Source organism: Emydura macquarii, unplaced genomic scaffold, assembly GCF_026122565.2.
Source record: "Emydura macquarii macquarii isolate MOO-44397 ecotype Brisbane River unplaced genomic scaffold, CSIRO-AGI_Emac_v2 contig_691, whole genome shotgun sequence".
Lineage (NCBI taxonomy): Eukaryota > Metazoa > Chordata > Testudines > Chelidae > Emydura > Emydura macquarii.
The window spans coordinates 3,347,663-3,370,351 of record NW_027130828.1 but is presented as its reverse complement, the minus strand read 5'-3'; the positions used below and the strand labels follow the sequence as shown (position 1 = coordinate 3,370,351).

Sequence of the window (22,689 nt, the reverse complement as noted above, 5' to 3'; positions counted from 1 at the left end):
TCATGCGTTTCAGAGCTGGGCAGAGCTCTCCACAAAGTTCAAAGAAAGTGGCCTGTTGCATTCAAAAGTTCTGCAGCCAGTGCTCATCATCCCAGACCTTCATAATGATGCGATCCCATCAGTCACTGCTTGTTTCCCGGGACCAGAAGCAGCGCTCCACCAACTGCAGATGGTGCGTGACAGCCTGCAGCAAATGGGAATTGTTTCGTTCTATGGCTTGTAGCAAGGTGGCCTCCATAGCAAGGTGGTGCAATTTTCAGTGCTGCGGCTCCTGTCTCATCCCTGAAAATACAGCAGAATAAGTTGTGAGGTGTTTGTGATGCTCACAATAATAATACAGCTCCATTCCTCTCAGGCAATGGCATGCACATGGCAGAGAGTGAAGGGCTTGAAAAAATGGCGTGAAAAGGTGAGCGTCTATTTGTTTGGACTGGGACAAGAAGGGAGGGGGGGAGAGAGTACGTTGCATCATGGGAGGATGACAATCTTCCCAAAAGCCTCTGCGGCTACAATGCCCATCCTGATCACTGGGGCCATCAGTTTGAACTACGCTGCCCGGCAGCCATCCGCCCCTTCCTCTTCAAAGTCCCAGGAAATTTTGAAATTCCACTTCCTGCTTGGTCGCTGTGGAAAGCTCACATCTCATCTTCCCAGCTGACCATGGCGGATCCACACACCAAATGCTCTCCAGCTTGTAGCACACCCGGAGCTTCTGGATCTGATCAGCATTTGGGGAGAGGAGGCTGTGCAGTCCCAGCTCTGCTCCAGCTGAAGGAACTTGGATACGTATGGTCAAATTTCTTGTTTAATGGCAGAGAATGGCTATGAAAGGGACACACCGCAGTGCTGTGTGAAAATCAAGGAGCTGCGGCAGGGGTACCAAAAGGCTAGGGAGTCAAATGGTCACTCTGGTGCAAAGCCAAAGACCTGCTGCTTCTATAAGGAGCTGGAAACCATCCTCAGTAGCAACCCCACCTCCAACACCAAGAGATCCATGGATATTTCTGTGGACCCCGAGGCAGCGGACACAGGACTCAACCCCAACCTCTTCTCAACTCCGGAGGGTTTGAGCCAGTCCCAGCCCTCCAGCCCTGGTTTGCAGGATGCAGGAGAGGGGAGCTCGGGTAAGTGGGTTTTTTTGAGCTGATGCTGCTCAGTTACATGAGGTACAACTGTCTTTTGCTTTGTTGCATTATACAGCTAGTTGATGGGATAGAAATGCTCAAGAGTAGCTGTGTTTGCATGGGCTTCCCATTCCCCTGTGCAGCTAGGCAGTGTGACACAAAAGTGTGTTAATGCACAGGCATTGCTTTATAAGCTCCATTGGAGTGAACTCAAGATTTCAGTCGTCATGGATTAATTTTGATAATGAATTTAGGTAATGATTCTACCAGTATTTCCCAAGTGCCACATTGAGAATTGCTGGGGAACAACATTGAAATGGAGGACAGATTAAGAGGAAAATAATTTGATGTTTAGTCTTGACATTTGGGGAGATACTGTTAAGAACATCAAAAAGCCGAGGTGATATTCTCTAGGGAAGCCATCTGAGTTCTTGAGAATGTCTGTCTCTCTCTTTCTCTCTGCTTAAGTTTGAAATTGCCTCATGCATTTTTCTGTCTCTAACCCTTGCCACCTCTTCCCTTGGTAAAATGTTTAATAGAATTAGGACAAGACCAGAATAGAAATCACTATCTGGAGATGCTGACTGTGATCAATAGGTTATAAAACGTAGTGGAAGTTTATTAACCTTTTAATGGTGAGATGAGATTCACTTCATGGAAGCTCCTGCAGTTTCCAATAGATATGCCGTTCCTCCTCTTTTCCTTTCAGAAGCCCTTTGTATTTCTCCAGTTTCTTACCATGTTTGTTAGTCATCAGCTTCTTCCTGAATACAGAATTAGCTTTCCAAACAGATCCTATGAATGAGGCAAGGTTGCAAAGTTAGGAGGAAATGTGCTGAATTTCCAAGGAAGAAAAGACCCCTGTTACTGCCTAATCAGGTGGCTTTTGTGTCTTATCTTCCCAAACCCCGTCATATTTGAGCTTGATGTTCTATCCATAAACTTCACAACACATTTTTAATAAAGTGGCATGTGAGCCAGTGATGTCTGGGAACTGTTGGATGGATCCCCTTCCTGACTGCCTGGAAACAATGAGCAGCTGGCAGAGAAAGCTGATGCATCCATGCACACAGAAAACTGGACTCTGATTTTTATAGCCATGGGACATTTTGGCACAGTGGCTGAGAGATAAGAGTCTTTAGGAGGGATTGTATGGGAAGAGATTAATGCACTGATGAAACAGGAAGGGAAGGCATTTCATGCATAGAGGACAGATTGGGAAAAAAAGCATATGGATGAGAGTGGGAGGACACAATAAATGGGCCATCATGGTGGAGCAGAGGGGATGCATGATAAATGGTAGTACAGAGATGTGGACAGGAATGAAATTAGGTAGGGTCTTAAAGGTGAGGGCAAAAACTTGCCATATTGTTAAGAGATTGTCTCTGGGACCCAGTACATTGAGAATTTAAGGCCTCCAGGAACACAACAGCTGGTTCAAATTGGCTGAGCAGCTGTGTACAGTATATCTAGCAAGGGATACCCCGGCACCGGGACTGGAATGCAGAGTTACCAAGACATCCTTTTATAGATTAAATAAGGATGTCTGTTCAAAATTGGTACAGTTGGAAGTTCTCTCATTCCCTCATCCCACTCCTCCTTTTCTCAAAATCCATCTTCCCTAACATCCTGGTACAGAGTTTCTGGCACTTTCAAGGCTGGGTTGCTCTGTTAAATATGGCAAGAGAATTTTGTGATGGAAGTAAGTTTGCCCCCCCTCTCTTATTGTACACACGGTGATTACTAAGCTTCAGAAGCCTCCCGTATAGTGTGATGACAATACTTAATGCTTTCCATTTATGGCATACCTTCCATTTTAAACCTCCCAGCTTGAGGAAGTGGGGGGAAAGGGAATTTTTGCATTTGTTTTTTAGCTCTTTTAATGTGATTTTTAGCAGCTGCAAGTACGGAGACGAGCCAGCACCATGTGAGCAGTTAGCTTCCAAGTGCGCCGCTGACCATAGCTTGGGAATAATTTATCAGTAAAATGCCATGCATAGTTCTCTAAGCAGTACCAGGCCATGCCTGAGTTTGACTCTGGGCCATTTGATCCAATATCCAGCCTCCTGCTGTACTGAATCAGATCAATGGTCCATCTAATTCAGTATCCTGCCTAGTTGTGGCTCATTCGTCCATCCCGTGTGGATCCTATAACTTACAATGCCAAACAACCCACCTGTCCTATGTACCTCTCCTGGCAGCAGCCAGCACAAGCTGAAATCATTCTTCTCCTGACAGATCATTACAGGAAACAATTTCACAACATGACGTTTGCCAGTAGTGGGACTGTCACTTTTGTTTTTTTTTCTCCTTCACACTTTGCTTCTCACACCTCAGACTCCTCACTGTACTGTGCTCTTGTTATTGCTGTGAGAAAAGAAAATGAAACTGCATCTTTCCATCTAATTGTAGGAGAAGTGGTGAAAACAAAAAAACTTGCATCATCCATTGTTGTTGTTTAATGGACTGAAACTGGCTTATTAACAACCCTATCCCCTTGCCTTGTAACACCAATCCCCTCACTATGGCATGACCCTCTCTATTTGCTGGAATGTGATGGGATCAAACTTCTTAGTAATTATTTACATTCTCTATGGTTCTGATCCAAAGTGTCTAGTAGACAACTTGGGAGTCTTTCCATTGACTTCAGTGAGCTTTAAATGATGCCTTAAATGTTCCCCTGAGTGCAGCAGACACTTACAAATTAGTGATCTTTGTTGCTTGCACAGTTGCCTGCTTTACAGAGGTGTAATAGTCTTGGCTTCCACTGGTATCCAGGTAAACACTTCAAAGATTCCTTATTACTTTCTCTCACTTTGAATCATTCCCCCCCATCCCACACTGTAATGCTTTCACACTGAAGCATTATATCTCCACCCGGTCAAGCTGCAGATTTCCCTCTTGGACAGTTTTCCACATACACCAACCACCCTTGTTGGCTGGGATATGCAGCCACTCACTTCCCCACACACAAACTTTCTGAATGCCGAGGGCTTTGCTCCCAATCTGAATGTGAGCACCTGTGCGTATCCCAGGAACCTCTGACTGTATGTGGGATGCAGCTGACCTTTAGGTGTTGAGCATAGTAGTTATTACACCATGTGAACCGACACCCTGGTCTGGCCTCCTGGTGTGTCTATATAACTATACTATGCGCTTCCTTGTTTAACTTGGAGGGGAGATGCCATTTGTCATCATTCTTTACATGCAGTATTCCCCTCCATCTGCTTCTTGCAAAGTAACAATTTATAATTTGCTGCCAAATCTTATATGTTCCAGCTGCGGCTCTATTTCTCCCATGCTCTGTGGGCTTAACAGCTGACGTGGCCCTGGGTGAGGAAGTGCTCAATGAGAGCTGCTCTTTCCCTTTAACCAGAGAAGATGCCCATGGAGCCGGAATGCTGCTTTTGTTTTCTTTCAGTAGTTTTCCCCATGTCACCTTAATTTAAAATTAGACATTTTTCATCCTTGAGTTCAAAAGTGCTAGAGATAAAGTATGTTCCTCTGCTGCTTTTCATCTGAGACCAAAGGTTTTTCCTAACACTTAGCCTTACAGCATCCCTGTGAAGTATTGCCCCTCCATCCTTTACTGATGGGAAAACTGAGGAACAGAAAATTGATATTACTTACCTAAAGATGAGATTTTGAGTCAGTGGCAGGGCTAGAATTGGAACCAAGGAGTCCTGATTCCGTCAGTTGCTCTGACCAGGTCACGTAATATGCATGTTTTCATGTAGTAAATGAGAGCTGGTTGAAAAATTAAAAGAAAACTTCACCAAAAGCTGAAATAATTTTGTTTTGCCATTCAAAAATTTTGAAATAATTTTTATTATAAATTTTTTTATTTATTCTCAGCTTTCAAAATAAATTTTCAAAAATGAATTACTTTGGTCACTTTTTAATGAAATCAGATCTTTGGCAATGGAGTTCATACTGTATCCTACCCCAAAATGCAAACGGTCAGTGCTTGATCCCACGTTATATTATCTCACACACCAACTTTTACCAGGTTAGCTCCCCTCTGTCTCCAGCCCTATATGTTCTTTCTTCCCTTGTACCTATTTAGTGCTGGGAGACCAACAAGTTCTCCCCACTAAGACGTAATCAAACTCCCAGGCCACCAAGGAATGCTTCATATGCTCCCTCTGTGTGGGCCCTCTTGGCTGCTCTGACTCATACTCTGCCTCTCATGGTCCCCTATGAGCCATAGTGCAATGTATTCCAGCCAGGCCCCTTGGATTGCAGGCTGGTGCAGGCAGGGACAGAGGGGGAATGATAGCCCTGCATAGAGGGGATTCTCAGAGAGCCATTTCTGCCTACTTTAAAGCTTCTTTATGTTGCCAAAATAGCAGAGAGGAACCTGGCCATAACTCACTATGGGGACCGTATTGTTTTGCAGACCACAGTTTGAGAGCCATTTGGGCAAACATTAGAATTGGATAATAAGTACAGAACACAGTGGCTAGTTTTTTCCCATTCTTTGAAGGTGCAGAACATGCTTGAAAACAGGATTTTGGACTTTATTACTATTTTTTTTAAAGGAAGAAAACCCACCCTAAAGTCACAAAATACATCTGCACATGGTCTGCTGAAAGTGCAGCTGCACTATCCATCATAATGGTTCTGATGACTGAGAGCTGCCAATACAGAGCCAGCTGACGGAGACAAAAGTCCCAGAGAACTTCTGCTCCTCCCCTTCCTCCGCAGGCAGCAATTAGTGTGGTAGTGCTATTCAGGCACCAATGGAACCACTGCCGAATTCTCAGCTACCATCGGTGGCTCTGGTTTGAATGAGTAAATGCATATCTTCTCAGATGTGCTGTGCAGTCATATTTCTTCATGAATTACTACTTGTGTTTATAGCATGACAAGATATTGGATAGCACAATAAAAGCCTGGAAGGAGGAAACATTGCCATTATTGTGGTTGGGAAACCAAATGATAAAAATCTCTGTGAGCTGGCAAGAAAGCACCCAATACTTCCCCAGACTTCAGGCCCCAGCACAATTAGGAAACAGCTGGGCTGGAAAAGAGCATGCTACTTAGTCTCATGCAATTCTGCAGACTAAGTATCTTCTCCCTCCCCTTGCTCTTAAATGCTTATTTTTATGCTTTTTGTGTAAATTCCTTGTGTGAAAAGTGCTAGATAAATGCTGGAGATTGTGAGCCTGAAGAGTCTGAAGGCAAAGTCCTTTTCTTATCCACAGATGCATGCTAACCTGCTCCTGTGTCTCAGGTGTGAGCAGGAGGGACAGATCAGAGGGGTTCAACACTTATGGTGAATTTTCTCCGTAAATTAGCATAGAAATGATTAAGTGGGTCTAATGTTCTGTCTATCCCAGGAGTGCCCAGTATTTTTAACACCACGAGATGGACTGTGGAACCTTGACTCACCCTGATGTGCGCTTGCTCCTGTTTGACGTCAGTGTATCTGCCCACACAAATGCTCACCAGTGTGGTAAGTTCTCTTCAGTGTAAACAAAGGTTTCACAGTGTGGCCCCATTTCTGTTGCCAACTGTAGAGCGTGGCCTGAATCCCTTCCTCATCTTTCTTCTCTGCACAGATGCCCGCAAAGGATCGGTGCGAACATTCTGCCAGGGTGTTTTTGGTCTGCCCCACTCTCCTCCTACTGCTCTCTCCTTCTTCAGAGAAGAACAACTTTTAACTGGATGCTACTCCTGTGGAGCTCCTAGTCCCACTTTGTACCTGTTTGTTTATAGGTTTAAGCCCTTTGCTCTGGGAATGATGTGTCTCTGCATTTCCACTGCAGCATGCCTCCCTGCTCCTAACTGGCCTTGAGCAAGATGTATGTTAAATGCAGTCTTTGCAACTCTGTTTTGAAGACATTTCTGCAGCCCATTCCCTCATCATGAATGGCTCCCCCAATTTCCTTCACGTACCCTACAATCCCTTTCACAGATCATCACCATCTCTTTCACAGATCCCATCATCAGATACATTGATGTTTCTTTCTCCAATACAGCACCTGTTGGTCATTTCATTCCATTCTGTTCCAACCACTTTGACCGAAGTAGCCAGCTCATGGAATAACTGTATGATTACCATGAGTGAATCCCATTTTCCTTGTGACTATGGTGTTTGCAATGCAACTGGAGCTGCCTATACAAAATGACAGTAAATGAAGCAAAAATATTTCTGGATTTCATTCTGAGCCCCAAACCAGCTCCAGCTTTGCAAACCTGACAACAGGTTATGGATGAATTTGGGGCTGATTCATAGCAGTAGGTGAAAACCTTGAGAACTTGGGGCTGCTATCTGAGTTTTATTTTGAATCTTTGGACTTGTTTGAACTGGAAGCTCAAAGAGCGTGGAAGAATCTAACGTGAGATGCTGCTTCCAAAATCAACACAGTTGCAATTTTCTTTCCCTACAAAAAGTCCAAGGGCCAGATCCTTGGTGGGTGTAATCCAGCAGAGCTCTACTGACTTCAGTGGAGATGTGCTGATTTACACCAGCTGAGGGTCTGTCCCTTCCCTTTGAAAATGCTGTATGCCCATTTTTATGTATATGGATTCATTTACATGGACATAAGGGTCACTGTAACTTCCTTGAAGAAGTCTGTGAACCTCAGTGCAGAGAGCTCCATCCCAGATTCCTGTAAACGGATATGTATGTTTTTGTAAGCATCAAATGGCAATGCTATTGTTAGGAAGTTGCAATTTGGGGAAATTGCAAGGCCACCAGGATACCCAGAATCTGAGTGTGGTTCTGCTGTAGGCATGTTATCTGCAGAGCTGTCATGTTAGCTGCTTCTTGTGTCTGACTCAAAGCAGATGCTAAATATTTCTGTAGAAAGATACAGGTGAAGACGGGCTATTTACAAGAGACGCTGACAAATCTCAGGCTTGGCAACAAGTTGTGAAGGGAAAACAGTTTAATGGTTTCCACTGGTTTTATTTTGTCTGTAGGTGGAGGGATATTTCTTGTTGATATCCTGGATATTTCTTGTTGATATCCTGGATATTTGTGACAAAAAACTAAACTGGGCTGAGGAATTCATTACAATAACGTTGTATACCTATATTTGCTAAATCTTTTGATCACCGCTTTTTGTGGAGCGGCCCTCAGATGTGCAAGTGAGGGGTGGAGAGAGGAAACATCTAAGGGAGGAAGTGCAGATGGATATTTGGGGGCCCGATCCTACGAAGTGCTGAACAGCTTCCACTGAGTTCAGTGAGCGAGGAGGCTGCTGAGTGCTCAGAAGTTTCCTCACTGACTTCAGAAGGAGCAGAATGAGGCCCTGTGTGAGGATACAGCAAAAGGGCAAATCTTGTGGATGGTAAATCCAGGGAATGTTTATTGAAGGTGCATTACTTCAAGGTCTGTTCTACCATTCAGCAGAGAACAGACTCCCACATGTTTTGGCTTGCAGGGAGTGGGAAGCTTCTCTTGTTTTCATAGCTCTTGTGTGTTATTCTTTGTGGTTTTCTATTTCAGCTTGCACAATGTCTTGCCTAGGATGCACTCATCATTATTATCTGGTCACCAACATCATTCATTGAGATCCTAAAATGCCTTTGTACCCTCTGATAGTGCTGTAGTAAGCTGAAGCATGGGGGTACTGGGGCAGGTACACTGAACCTTTTTATTTGATGCAAGTATTGTAGCTATGACTCTGCTGTATATGGCACAGCTTCCAATCCAACAGGTTAGCCATGACATCTGAGGCAGCTGTGTTCAGAAGGACCCCTGATCCATGACAAGATGTGACATCTCTTCCATCTGTGTGACCCTCTCAAGAGAAAGTAGCGTAATTAGAGAGTGATATGGAAACTGCAAAGTGCAGAGCAGGCCCAATAATACCAATAACAACTATACTAAATATTGATAAAGCGGAAATATTGGTTGGAGCAGGGGAATAAAAACATCCTGAGTTTCATTCACAGCTTGATGCAGGAGTGTAGTCTTGTGATTAGAGTTGGGGTTTTGGACATCTAGCTTCTCTTCTCAGCTCTGCCAATGATCTGCTTGATTTATCCTTGACTGGTTCAGTAGGATTTCATAACATTTACCAGACTTCTCAGCATACTGAAATTCGAATGAACTTGACAGAGATCTTTCTGCTAGCCCTTGAGGAAAGACTGGAGGAGCTACGTTCTGGCTTGTAAAGAAGGAACAACACCCTGAATAACTTGCAGCCTTGGTTTCCTTGAGTCTGATCCTGTAAGGTGCTGTGTGTGTCTAGTGAGGTGCCGGATGCCCTCCATGTCTGTTAAAAACAACAGGGACAGCAGGTGCTTAGCATTGCACATTTTAACACCCTGCTGCAGAATGGCAATTAGCATTTTACCTTCAACAGGGAGTGTAGTGCTGAGCTAACCAGATAGCAAGGCAAAGGAAACAAATGTGTTTTCCAACAGTATTGGGTTTGCAGCCCTTGATTAAACAGAAACCTTCAAATGTCTCGCGCTTTAAAGGGAAACAGTAGCTTAGCAATGAGTTTTCTTGTTCCTTTTTTGTTACTGCTGTTGTTAAAAGCCCTGATCTGCATTACTAATAATAGCAGAGATGATTACAATAGAAAGAATCCCCCTTTTGAATTCAGTTTGAAAAGGGTTTGCAGTCCCTTTGCACCATTGGTGCTGGATCTGTACTCTTTGCACTTCACTCTGCTCGGATAGTGAACAGATTAGTCAATTTTCCTGTTCGGGTTCTAATCAGTATGACTTCCTGGTTCTCTTACAATGTCTTGGCACAAACACCCCAGGGGAATGTTTTAAATCCAGACAAACTCTCTCTTAATGAGTTTTGTAAAACCATTCTCCCCAACCCACTGCCGAAGGCTACAAGTTACTCTATTGTACCTGAGAATGTCCCTTATAAATGCAGCTGCCTTTGTCTTTCCCATCTTTCCTTCATTTTCTCGATTCCTGTTCCAATGACTTCCAGCATTTTAGACATATGCAATCCCAGCAAATAGATATACTGTTGGTCACATATATTTTCTCTTTTCCGTGCGGGTTTCCCTGATCTCTCTAGAGCAGTGTTTCTCAACCTTTTTGATACCAGGGACCGGCTTCCTATACTGTGTCAGGGAGATCTCAGGGACCGGTGCCGGTCCGTGGACTGGTTGTTGAGAAACACTGCTCTAGAGCTATTGGTTGTCGTCCCTGTGCATGTTCTGGGGATGGATGTGATTTTGGTACTTGGATACATTAGCATTCTGTAGCTGTGCGAGTGGTGTGTGATCGTTCTATTAACATCTGCTCACAATTCCTAGCATCCTGCCGCTATTAATACAGAATCATTTTGTCCTTGCTTGGTTTCTGTGGATCTGGCATTTGACACCTGGCTGACACTGCAGATTCCACATCACTCTTGTTAGTTTGAGTTTGTACAATAACTTCTCTCCTTGAGAGGACAGTGTAATCACTGAACAGGATCAACGGCTCGAAGGAAACAACTCCTCCATGGTGCGCTGGCTCCAGCTTTCTCACTCACTGTGTGTGTATGCGCACCTGTGTGTGTGCAAGCTTCTTTCAGCCCCTGAAGCTGCATTGTGATGGAGTATGGATCAATGAATTGGACTGGGCAGCACGGTGTGTTTTGCTGCAGTGGCAGCCGTGTCTGCTGTGCGTTCATATCCAAACATCAGTATGCTCCGAAGAAAATTTTGTTTTGGTCCCTGAATTGTTGGAACCCTGTTCTGGCCTGACACCAGGCCCCACTAGTTCACAAGGGTGTGCTAATGAACGATGGCTCTTTGTATTGTAAAGTTTTAGAGAGAGACCACTGCTCTGTTCTCTGCTGAATGGAATGTCCTATGTTTGTGTCAGTGATTAATTGTCACACTCTCCAGGCTAGTTACACAGAGGACAATGGGCTTTAATACTCCTTGCAAAGGATTGAGCTTCAGCTCCAGTGGTACCTGTCTGTGTTTCTGGGAGTCAAAGGGGGTGGCTCCTCTCTCCTGTGCTATGTGTGGATGATGCAGGTGGCGAGTATGATGTCCGCATATCCAGCAAACACATTTGCTAGTGCCAGTGGAACGTCACATGCCATTCTGCGGTTTCTGTGCCTGGTGAATTGCATGTTGGGAACTAGCTTGACTGTGCTAGTGAGGAGGAGAGACCTGTCTGTAGCTTCCTCCTGTAGGACAGTGATACATTTCTTGTTCCTCAGCCTTCCCTAGAGGCCATAATTCTACTGGATTTAGGTAGGTTCCCACTAATCCCTTGTGAGCAATTTACTCTCCTAGACCCAAGTAGAAAGGATGGAAGCATGGTGTAAAGGTTGTTCCATTCTGACACAGGCCATAATAGTAGGCCTAGTCACAGGCATACAAGGAGAAAATATACAGACCTTTCATTAGGAGATGTGTGCAGAGCTAGTGTATTAGTAATTAGTTAACTGTTTTCTTTCAATGAAGTTTACTCCTGAGTAAACAAATCCATATCAACTTACTTCTAACGCCAGTGCCTGACAAATACCCAGCTTCTCATGCAGCCATATATACATTCATTTAAAATGACATTCAGACCATGCTCAGCCCCCTATTTTTTTAATTTAATTTTGCAATTATTTCTACTAATTGATTTTAATTCCTTCTCTTCCTAATGAGCCCTGCAGACTGGAGGGAGATGAGACTCTGAGACCTAGAATTTTTCTTTTGGCCAGTTATCTCTCCCTTCATCTTTGTAATTTTCCATGGCCGTGTGCACATGCGAATGTGCATCGGGATTAGAACTTGCGGCATTTAGCAGCTCAGGAGGAGGCTTGTGTGTTTTAATCCAAACTGCTACATTAACCCCAAACACTTGAAACAAATCTGATCTACATTCCCATTAGCAGAAGATAGTAGTGCACAGATGCATGTACACACACCTCCGTACCTCTGTCTCCTTCTATAAAAAGTGCCCTTCACACTGTATTCTGCATGTGGTCATTTCTTACTGTGTTGCTGGAGCTGGGATTGGGGCTGTGACAGTGTTTAAATGATTATGTAGATCTCATGTTCCCATGAGTTTCTAGTACTCATAGACTCCACTGGGATTCTCAGAGGTAATAACCTCCATAACCAGGGGCAATGCATTTTATAACACATCCATCCAGTAAGAATCCTTCTCTGTCAAAGTCAGAGAAAGAAGGAGTTGCATGTGGCTACAGTTACAGTGATTAGGCATTGTGTTGCTGGAACTCCTTATTCTGGGTGACAGATTGAAACAGACTGTGCTAAAAGGAGAACAGTCAGGCTGGAGGGAGTTACTAGTAGAGTTCCTCAAGGATCATTCTCGGGACCAATCTTATTTAATGTCATTAATGACCTTGGCACAAAAACTACGGATGTGCTAATGAAATTTGCTGATGACACAAAGTTAGGGGATATTGTTAATACAGAGGGGGAATGGAATATTATACAGGAAGAATTGAATAACCCTGAGCACCGGAGCAGTAGAAATGGGATGAAATATAGGGACTGATAAGAATTTCTACTACAATCTGGGACTCATCATTTGGAAATTAAAGTGGAGAAAGACCTGAGTGTATTAGTCAATTGCAGGATGACTATGTGCCACCAATGGGACGCAGTTATGAAAAAGGCAAATGCAATCCTAGGATGTGTCAGGCAGGGTGTTTCCAGTGAAGACAGGGAAGAATTAATGCCACTGTACAAGATTCTGGTCACCAATGTTCAAGAAAGATACATTCAAATTGGAAAGGTGCAGAGAAGGGCTGCCAGAATGATCAAGGGAATGGAGAGTCTGTTTTACCAGAGGAGACTAAAAGAGTTTGGCTTGTTTGGCTTAGCAAAATGAAGGCTGAGAGGAGATGTGACTGCTCTCTATAAGTAGATGGGGTGAGGGGTAAACACCAGGGATGGAGAAGGGCTGCTGAAGCTAAAGGACAAAGTTGGCAAATGGGTATAAACTGGCCATGCATAAATATCCTGGTTAAATTGTCCGTATAAGTAACTAAGTTGCAGTGATATTAGACTTCCCTACATCACGTTATGATTATTAATTATCTGGCACTAACTAGGTGAGGCATTTTCCAAATGGGGAAGAAGGATCAGAGCCTGCCCCCATAGTGCTTACAGTCTAAGGCCCTGGTCCTGCAGCTGGAATCCAGCAGACAGATCCTTGGGCCTGTACAAAGGTCAGCATAGATGGATGGAACTGTTTGCAGGATTGATGCCTAAAAGACAGAAAGGTGTAGAAACAGGGGTACAGCACAAGGTGGTAATTAGGCATGCTTAGTATAATGTGTGGGAAGTTTGGGGGGGATGACTGGGTTTTTTGGAGAGCATTATTAGGTTTATGTATCATTGCAGGTTCTCCTATATTTGGACTTGTGTACTATGCAAATATATGGTAGTACAGCAGGACTGTTTGTGTCTGTACACCTTTAAGAAGCTGACTCCTGCCTAACTGCTTAAGTGAGAGCCAGTTGGAGGTAAAGAGAGAGAGCAGATGGAAGCAGGGACAGCTGGAGTGTGAGAAAGTTTGTCAAGAGATAAACTACAGCTGCATATATACTGTAAGCAGAGAGTCTGTAATGCTCTTCACGAGGATCTAAATGGTGATATGCAAGCAACAGAACTGTGTATAGGATGGGGCATAGAAGGCACCATGCTAAAACAGGATCAGTTCCTAATGCTTGCAGCTCAGTGCTGGGTCTTGCAAAACTTGTGTTAATTTCTTTCTCTTGAATTGCCTAACTATTGTCATGACTCAGAGAGGCCCTATCCAATCATCACTTCAATACACAGCAGCTGTGTTGGAAACACACCTGCTAATCCCTATTATGTGTTTTTGTCTTTTTTCTCTGGTGACAGGATGCAAGGTATCCACTTGATGATAGATTTTTATCAGAACTAGGCAGCAGGGAAAGTGGCTGGTGGATCTAGAGAAGGAGGTGTGAAAACAGCAAGATAGTACTGAGCATTTTTAAATGCTTTAAACCTGCTTAAAATTGTGAGTCACCACCCAGTTTGTCTTGAGGAACCAATGTATTAGCCTGACAGAGAGAGAGAGAGAGAGAGAGAGAGAGAGAGAAAACTGTTACAGGCTATGGAGAGCAACATTTTTCTTTTCCCTTGCTTTCTCTAATTTATTTGGTGGTTTTTGTTTTCTTCAGTTTTTCATTCAAATATTTCCCGCTCTCCAGAAAGCCTCTGCACAATGGGCAGTGAAGGATCAGTCACTCAGAGATGTGTATCCTGGCAGGTGGTCTAGTATTCACTCTAGACCAGTGTTTCTCAATTAAATTTGGCCACGGAACCCTTTTGAACTCCATAAATAATTGTGGAACCCCCCAAACCCTTAACAGTATTTTTACATATGAGGCCAAAAAAAAAGTCGAAATAAGCAAATTATATAACAAATTTCAAACAACTGAGACAGCATTCCTCACTTCCATTTTCCTTACCCTCGATACTCTCCGCCGAAAAATCCGGGACCACATCCCTTTTTTGGCGGCGCAGAGAACAGCTGCTCTCTGCGGCGCGGAGAACAGCTGCTCGCGGAACCCTAACGGGGTTCCCGCACACCAATTGAGAAACACTGCTCTAGACATACAAAGAAGTATCTAAGGTCATATGCACCTTATATCTGTAACCAATTTAAGGAGTCAGGAATTCAAGGAGGCTTCTGCTTAATTCCCAGGCCTTGGAAGAGAAGATGCTGGGAATATCCTTGTGAGTCTGCACTGGCAGAAGTAGACTGCTGCTCAATAGGACTTAGTAAAGGCATCCTAACAGGTGTCTTGTTAGGATCTATTGATTTTGTGCAGGGCTTGACTTGTCATTGGCTTTTTGAACTAGTTGCCTTCTGTCCAGATAACAACTGATGTTTGGGAAGATAAACTGTTTTTAATACCTTGTTGGTATTTTACTACCCTGTCCTATTAATGTCACAAGGGGGAGCCACAAAGGCAACTCTGCCTTTCATATTGAATTCAAGTGAACAGCAGCATTGTGAATCACTGTGTCTGTGATTTGTGGTATTCACTGACAGAGCTACAACAAAAATCCTGTCATGGGAGTATAAATGGGTTGGATTTGGCATAGTTGCTTCAGATGCTTCAGCTTTATTGGATTATTTGTAGTTTACATTGTTCAAAATTGTATAAAGTTTGCAAAATCCTACAGGGCTATTTTGGGCTGATTTGACATCAAGTTCCTAAAAATGCATAGATTTGGCTAAAGTCATGTGCTGGTACCAAGACCATAAGGTTCAGAGTACTGGAGTTTTTCATAAGGCACCTGGGAGAAATGGTGCTGTGGAAAGACCCTAAGACCATGTGGCTGTGCCCTCACGAAGGGAATACAATGTATTTTTAACCTATGTTGAGAGAACCCATGTTAGGATCCCACCAAAGACAAGACGGTTGTAGTTTTAAGCCATGTTGGCTGGTTGAGGTAAAACCTGGGTGCTAAAAATACACTTTGGTTCTAGTGAAGACCAGGCCTAGATAGTTAACAATAAGTAGCACTGTCCAGCTTCCAGGTGTGAACCGACCCTGGGAGGTGGGTCTCGGGTAGCTCGGAGCAGCACAATCTGGATCCAGTTTTAAGCTTGTCTTTATTTGGGATCTTCAGCCATTAGAGGATTGGAAATCAGAAGCTAACACTACTCTTGTATGTTTTGGTTTGGGGACCCTCCCAAGTTTATCTTTACTTTGCAGATTGGGATGTTAATACAGAGAGATTCTGACTTGTTCAAGGCTATAGTCAAAGCTGGATTAGAAATCTGTAGTGTCTGGCACCTGGGCCCATGTTCAGCCTGCAAGACTCCATTACTTCTCTGTCAGGGCAGCATGAGAATTTGCTTAGTGTTCATTTCTTTTCCAAACTTCCCTAAGGAGCTGGTGTGGAACAAGCCTCTGAGAGCCATAAAAAAGCAGGGATTGGATTGGATTCCAGCTGGGGCATGAGCAGCTGTGGACCTCTTGAAGAAGCAATTATGCAGTTGAACCCTTAGCACTGCCATCTGCCCTCTGATGCATATGCATGGCAGTCAATGGGATCTGTGCGCAGGCTTTAATTGTGCACATCTATCTCTTTGCCTGGTGTCCCCTCTCATGAAGAGAGCTTCGCTGACCTTGTGCAGTGGGACGAACCGTGGGTAGAATTCTGGCTGGTGTATCATAGCGGGGCCTGTTGGTTCTAAGTCAGGCATAAAATGGGACTTAATTCAGCCTGATGTAGCAGCTTGATATTCCAGAGCCATCAAGCTGACTTTACTTCAAATGTATTGATGAACTCCTGCCAGCCGTCTGTGCGTCATTGAGCAGGCCAGTTATCAGAGCTAATGATTCATAGGCACTTGTATTGTGGATCAATATCAGCTCCCAACAGCTGGGCTATTGTGAAGAGCAGCTCAGCAGCATCTTGGTTTTGCCTTCTGGTGGAAGACACAGGGAAGAAAATGACTTCAAAGCATTCACTCTAAGAGAAGAAGGGCAGAGAGAGACACTGCAGCCCTGCAGAGGTCTCAGCCTCCCTCGCCTCCTTCCTCCCTCCCCCATATGATCTAGTTGACCAATTAGCATCAGGGGAACCAAACCCAGAATAAAGTGAGCAAAATCCCTGTTCATTTCACAGAGGTCCTTGCCATGGCTATTCCTGGTTATTTTCAGTGTATAGTCAAATGTCATGGGATTAAAGGGATGGTGCATTGGATAAGATTCTTAGCTCAGACTTTATTCTGTAGGTTTGTTAACTCCTACAGCTGTTATGGAGGTTTTTGAAGTCTCAAGACCAGCAGCTAATCTCTGATCCATTTTCAGCTATCATGGAGTTGGGAAATGCTCCCAAATGCAGACTCCTGTGGAATCAAAGAATTAATCATAGAATTGATTATAGAATGCCTAGCCTGAAACTGGGTAGCCTGAACTGTGATGGAAGCCCTCAGGTTAAATCATTGACAGGATGCCCCAAACTGAGACTGAGATAAAGATGCTAAAATCCCACAGGATGTCTCAGGACCACAATTTAAATGCAAACTCCTTTTGTGAACTCTAGCCCTTTTGAAGTCTGTGTACAGACATCTCCTGTTCTGATAAGTATCAGTACGTGCCCCCCTGTCTTCCTGGCCCCATAGGAACTTACTCCATACAGATTAGCATTTTAACATGTATTGTGTAGCCACCCATCTTCGGGTGATAGCCCGGGTACCTGAAACACATTGTATAATCAAATGGCTCTTTGGTCTTTCCTGTGAAAACATCTGGTATACCCCATTGTACATATAATTGTCTTTCCTGAACTGTTAATCAAATTCCACTATATGATCAACATGTAAATGAACCTAAGCAACCCCTATATAAGTCTTTTGTGTCTGGTAGCCAGGTGAAGTACATTTGCCCAGCATCCAGACATGCTGCTTGACTTCCCTATAGCCACATGGGTTTTCCCTGTGGCTATAGTATTCCCCATAGCTATGGTTATGTGATTGTGTGTGTGTCACAATTAAAGCTGCACCCGATCCAACTCTAAAATGTAGCAGAGTGATTCATTCCTCGACACTCCTGAATTTGTTGCCTTGCTGTCACCACACAGTTTACTGCGAGGCAGTAGGTGAGCTGATCTCTCTGCTAAATATATAGAATGTGATTGCTTTCCTGCCACCACCTCCGTTATGGTGCATGCATCACCAATGGATTTCTTAACCAAGTTCTATTTGAAGGTCAGTTCTGCTGCATTTACACTGTAATGAAACCATGTATGAAGACTTCAGCAGTGACAATGACACAATGACAGTAAATGCCTCTGCCACTTGGCAATCTAGGCCACAGTAACCCCCGCCAAGTGAGAGTGGAGACAGCTACTCCTGCACATGTGGTCAAGGTAAGATCAGTACCAAAGGGCATCTGAAGGAGAGGTAGCAGTTCAAGTGGAGATGAGCTGGGGCTCCGAGAAGCACAGTTATATCTAAGGCTGTTCGATTCAGAATTAGGAAATGTTTGTTTGCCTTTCCCACCATGGCTCCATCAATGAGATTGCTAGCAAGGACATTAAATGTAGACCTGAAATCCATGACCCATTTCGATGGTCCATGGTACCAGAGGTAAATGGGCAGCTTCCCCAGCTGGTGAATCAGGTCTTGGCACTGGAAGAAATTAGCTGGCAAACCTGTGAAAATGAAACCTCAAGATGCATTTGTGTGGGGGGCCATGCCTGTGCCATTGTCCTTTCTCTGCATCACGACAGACAAACGCGGATATGGAAATAGCTGGATGTCATTAGGCTTGGAGCCAGCTGCGATGGATTCTGGAATGAAACATTCTGTAATGTTTAAACACGTGAAAATGAGCCCCACTGAATCAGTGTATATCTGTCTCAGATAAAATCTCACATTCCCCAGTCCTTGGTACGTTCATGGCCTTCATTCATGCTGATCACAGACATACAGTGCATCATCTGGCAGGGTCACATTGCCCGCAGACACATGTCCCCTGCCCAGACTTTCAGGCTGTGTTCATCCTTCCCACATGCACACTACATGTCTGTGAATGTTAGTCAAATTCCCCCTACCTCTGCACTAAGTGAGGTACGGAGGCAAGCCTAGAGAGTCATCAAAATGAGCCTGGAGGTTTTGTGTCACCCACTGCACTTCATATAAGATGGAATGTATGTGAAATTGCAACACCTTCTCTTTCTGTGTGCAGTTCTTTCCCTCTCCCTGATCAGAACAAGCAGCTCCCACTGGGCCAGGAGAAAGACCTCAAGGGCAAGGAAAACTGTTACTCTTGAGGACAGAGATGATGTTGGCTCTCCCAAGGTACATGAGTTGCAGCTGTTAAAAGTCTGCAAGTGCCTGTAGTTGTGAAAGAGATATTCTTGCACTGGAGAAACAGCAGCACAACCTTGCCCTTCATCACGGATATCCCTGGAAGGTTTTGGGCAGATGAGTACCTGATTTAAAATGGCTCCAGGAATCTCAGAGAGATGAAGGGAAATGCCTTAAACTATGTAGGGGTGGAGCTGGCAATCCGCAAACATTTAAAAAAACAGCAGAAGGGGCTGTTGAAGGGCTTGAGTTTGATTGCAGGGTCCTGGTGCAATGAGAGAACATGGTGTGAACAGTCCACGCTTAAATGGGGAAACAAATAAGAAAGGCTAGCAGCAAATGTTGCAATACAATCCTGGCCTTAGGGTTGGTCCCAGTGCAGCATGAGAAGCTATTTCATCAATGAGCAGATGGGAGAAAAAGATTCTAAATTATCAAACTGATTCTGGAGCCACTTGGAATCAGCTTCATTGGAGGAATAAAATTAGCTAGTTTGTGGGGAGCTGTACCATGCTCTTCCCAGGAGTAGGGAATCTAGGATATGAAACCAAAAGGCCAAATCCAAGTACAGAGTGTGGTGGCAGTGGGAGGGGATGAGGCTACAAACCTTAAACTTTCAACATCAGGCATAGTATTGTTAGGGATGATCTCCCTGTGAACAAATGCTATGCAAATATCCCCCAGTCTTTATCCGATAATATCTGATTCCATTCTTAACAATCCCTGTGCACATTAGTCCTAGACTGCAAGGACCTGTATTATTCCAGTGCTGGAAACTAGCTGTATGATGCCTAGCAGCTCCTGAATAGTGCTGTTGGCCCTGGGTATCTGATTTTTGAGGGGGCATCCAGGATTTAATTACATGTATTAAAATAGTGAAGGGGCTGTTGAAAATCATATACAAATCTGAGACTTTCTGATAAAAGATTAGCTACCTTAGATCACCTACCAGTTCATTGCACCTAGAGGCCATCAAATAGCCATCGTGTGTTAACTTCTGGGCTGACTGCACATCTGGGAGTTAGAGACACACAGCTCCATTTGACAGCACTCCTGAGCTCACCATTCCACCTCCCCTTGTAACGGTGCAGCATGTCCCAGCAGGGAAAGATGAGTGCAGAACTTCTCTACATTAGCTGCAGCAGTGCAACTCTGAACTGCTTAGGGCAAGAGGGTAACTGAGGTTGGGTTTAGGGGATTCTGAAATTAGAAGCACTGTCTTAACACTGGAGTATGGTTTGCTTGCCTTGCTTCTTGTGCATTTACTTGGGAGGAAGCGCTCAGAGGAGGAATAAGCAGATGAAGAGTGTTACCATTGAAGCATTTTAAATCAAGTCGCATTGGGAGAATTCTGGTCTGATCCTTTCCCATCCTGTGGGAGGGGCCTCTGTGCTCCTGGTCACTGACCAGAGTTAAATTGCTGTTCAAGCAATCGTCTGGGCCAAAGGCTCCAGTTTTCATGGACACATCTACTGGTGCTTTTTGTTGCCAGCCCTTGGAAATATAACCAGTTAGTGAGCTAGCTGTGAAGGCTTTAGGGGCTGCTCTCCGGCTCAGCATTCGGGATTATCTTTGGCAGCAGGAGAAAAAAGAGAAGCTGCAGCCATCTGGATATTGCTTGTGTTGGGCAGTTAGGAAATGGGGGGATCTGGAACTGGCTTTTCCAAGGCTTCAGAGCTTCAAAGCTCTGAAGGGTCCTTGAGATTGTCATGTACCCAAAACACTGGGGATGTGAAAAGTTCAGCTAGGAATTGAGATGTCTCAAGTAATGACCTCCATCAGATGTGCAGCTTCATGGTCTGCCTAGCCATGGAGAAGGGGTGTTTTATGCATGCCTGGCTCTCAAACCATTGACTTCATCAGTGTGTTTCTAGCAGCCTGGTTCCAGTACACCGATTCCTATGCTGTGTCTGCATGCGGTGCCTAGTGCATTGCACGCTTTCCTCTCTTTCCAGAAGTGGGTGAGGGTTTGTTTGTATTGACATATCCTGCTGTCCTGGGAGACTCTGCATGACTCATGTGAACCAAACTGCATGAGCAACAGCTGACTGTGTCTTTGTGCACAGCAGGGCAGAACCCAGCTGGGTGAAATGACCCTCTGGAACCAGAGTACTGGAAACATGTCTGGGAGCATTTAGAGATGAGAGAGATCTCAGAAACATGAAAAGACCCTGGTACTTGCTATGCCCCAGCTTGCTGAACTTGATCCCACTCCTCTTGGGGGAGTATGCCCAATTTTGCTTACAGACATCAACATGTCATGAGCCAGAGGCCGCACTTACTGCAGACTGCAGCCGTCCTCACTTTTAGTACAGGAGGAGCTAGCCCGGTGGAAATTGCACACCACTCAGAACAAAATGGAGCAGTGCATGCTGGGACATGTAGTCCCCACAAGCCTCATTTCTGTAGTAAAGATGCAGACAGCCACGGGCCATGTTGGGTAGAAATTTGAGGGTTGTCCTTTGTCTGCAGGATGCACTGTGACGACTCCTGCTCACAGGCCTCAGTTTGATGCATTTGTTCTTCAGTTCAGGCTAGGGGAGAACCCCTCGTTGCCTACTGAAGGTTGAGCATGGGCAGGGCAGGGCATTTGCCAGCCAAGCTCCAGGGCACAGAACCGGTAATTCAGCTCTAACTGCCCAGCTCCTATTGGTAGTGGCTGAATGTTTCCTCCATGCTGATCGTTTAGCTTCTCCCCTGAGGCCTGTTGTATGATTCTGGGGCTGTTTGCAATGCTGCCAATAGTGTTAAATGTGCCAGTTTGAAGGGCCACGTTTCTTGGCTAGTGGATCAGAAAACTACCCTCCGAGTGCTGTCTTTTCAATGCCCTCTAGTGGCTCTGTGCCGTGACTTTTCAGTGATGATAATCCCGTGTAAAAGGAAGAAAAATTAGGAGCATTTCAGAGCAATCTTGCCAAATAAAATGTCACAAATTTGCATAGTAAACCAATTCCAAAATACCCTCTAGACCAAGGCAACATGTCAGATGTTTCTTGCTTCCTGGTAACTCTCTATAGGGGAATTTCCTGCTGGAGACTTTCTTTCTCTTCACCCCTTGCTAGCTTCTCCCCATTAGCCAATCAACATTTACATCTTCTGTCTTGCCAGAGAGGCCCCTTAGAAGGATTTCCCTCCAGTGAAGTGGCTGTAAGCAGTGGAAGAGGATCAGAGGGGCTTAGAGGCGACCTGGAGTACTCCAGCAGGGTTGTGCATAGGTCAAGAGGAACCTATGTAGTTAGGGGCTGATTTCTGTAACTCCCCTTAGGGATAACTCAGCCAGAGAACGGTTCCGTCTCCATGACTGTGTGATGTGCAGAGGTTGCGAGCTGCCCCACAGGATTTCAGTAGCATATGTTCAAATAGGGCAGGTACTGTGCAGTCAAGAGAGTTAGAAATAGATGGATACCCTTGCTAACTCTGTTCTCAGTGAATGAAGTATTTGGGCTCTGCACATGGTATACACGTGGGAGGGGTGTTGCTGGTGCCAGGAAGGGCAGGTTATCTCTGACTAGTGGGTAACTGACTCTGGTTCATTTATGTCCCCTCTAGTCCATCCCCCACAACTTCCTGACCCCCATGGGTCAGTGTGGATTGTTCCTTAATTTTCATGGTGCTCTTTGATCAGAGGAAGCCCTCTGATTTGGTGCATTTACGTCATGAGAATGAAGTGAAACACTGGTGCTGAGGAAGAACACCAGAGTGACATTTTCAATTCTCAGAATGTTTATTAGCGGCTCCATATCAAGTAGCAGGACAAGGTCAGAAATGAGGATATTCAAAGCTCAGCCTACCAACTGCCTTCATCAGCACT

General features: G+C 44.6%; 1 protein-coding gene across 1 annotated transcript in view; it reads left to right on the top strand.

Moving 5' to 3' along the window:
• The first annotated feature begins 808 nt into the window (after positions 1–808).
• Positions 809–22,689, top strand: part of CRB2 (crumbs cell polarity complex component 2) — an 89,882-nt gene continuing 68,001 nt past the window's right edge. The window contains exon 1 of the mRNA XM_067542186.1: positions 809–1,124. Coding sequence (XP_067398287.1) covers positions 809–1,124 — 316 coding nt within the window. The remainder of the gene's footprint in view (positions 1,125–22,689) is intronic.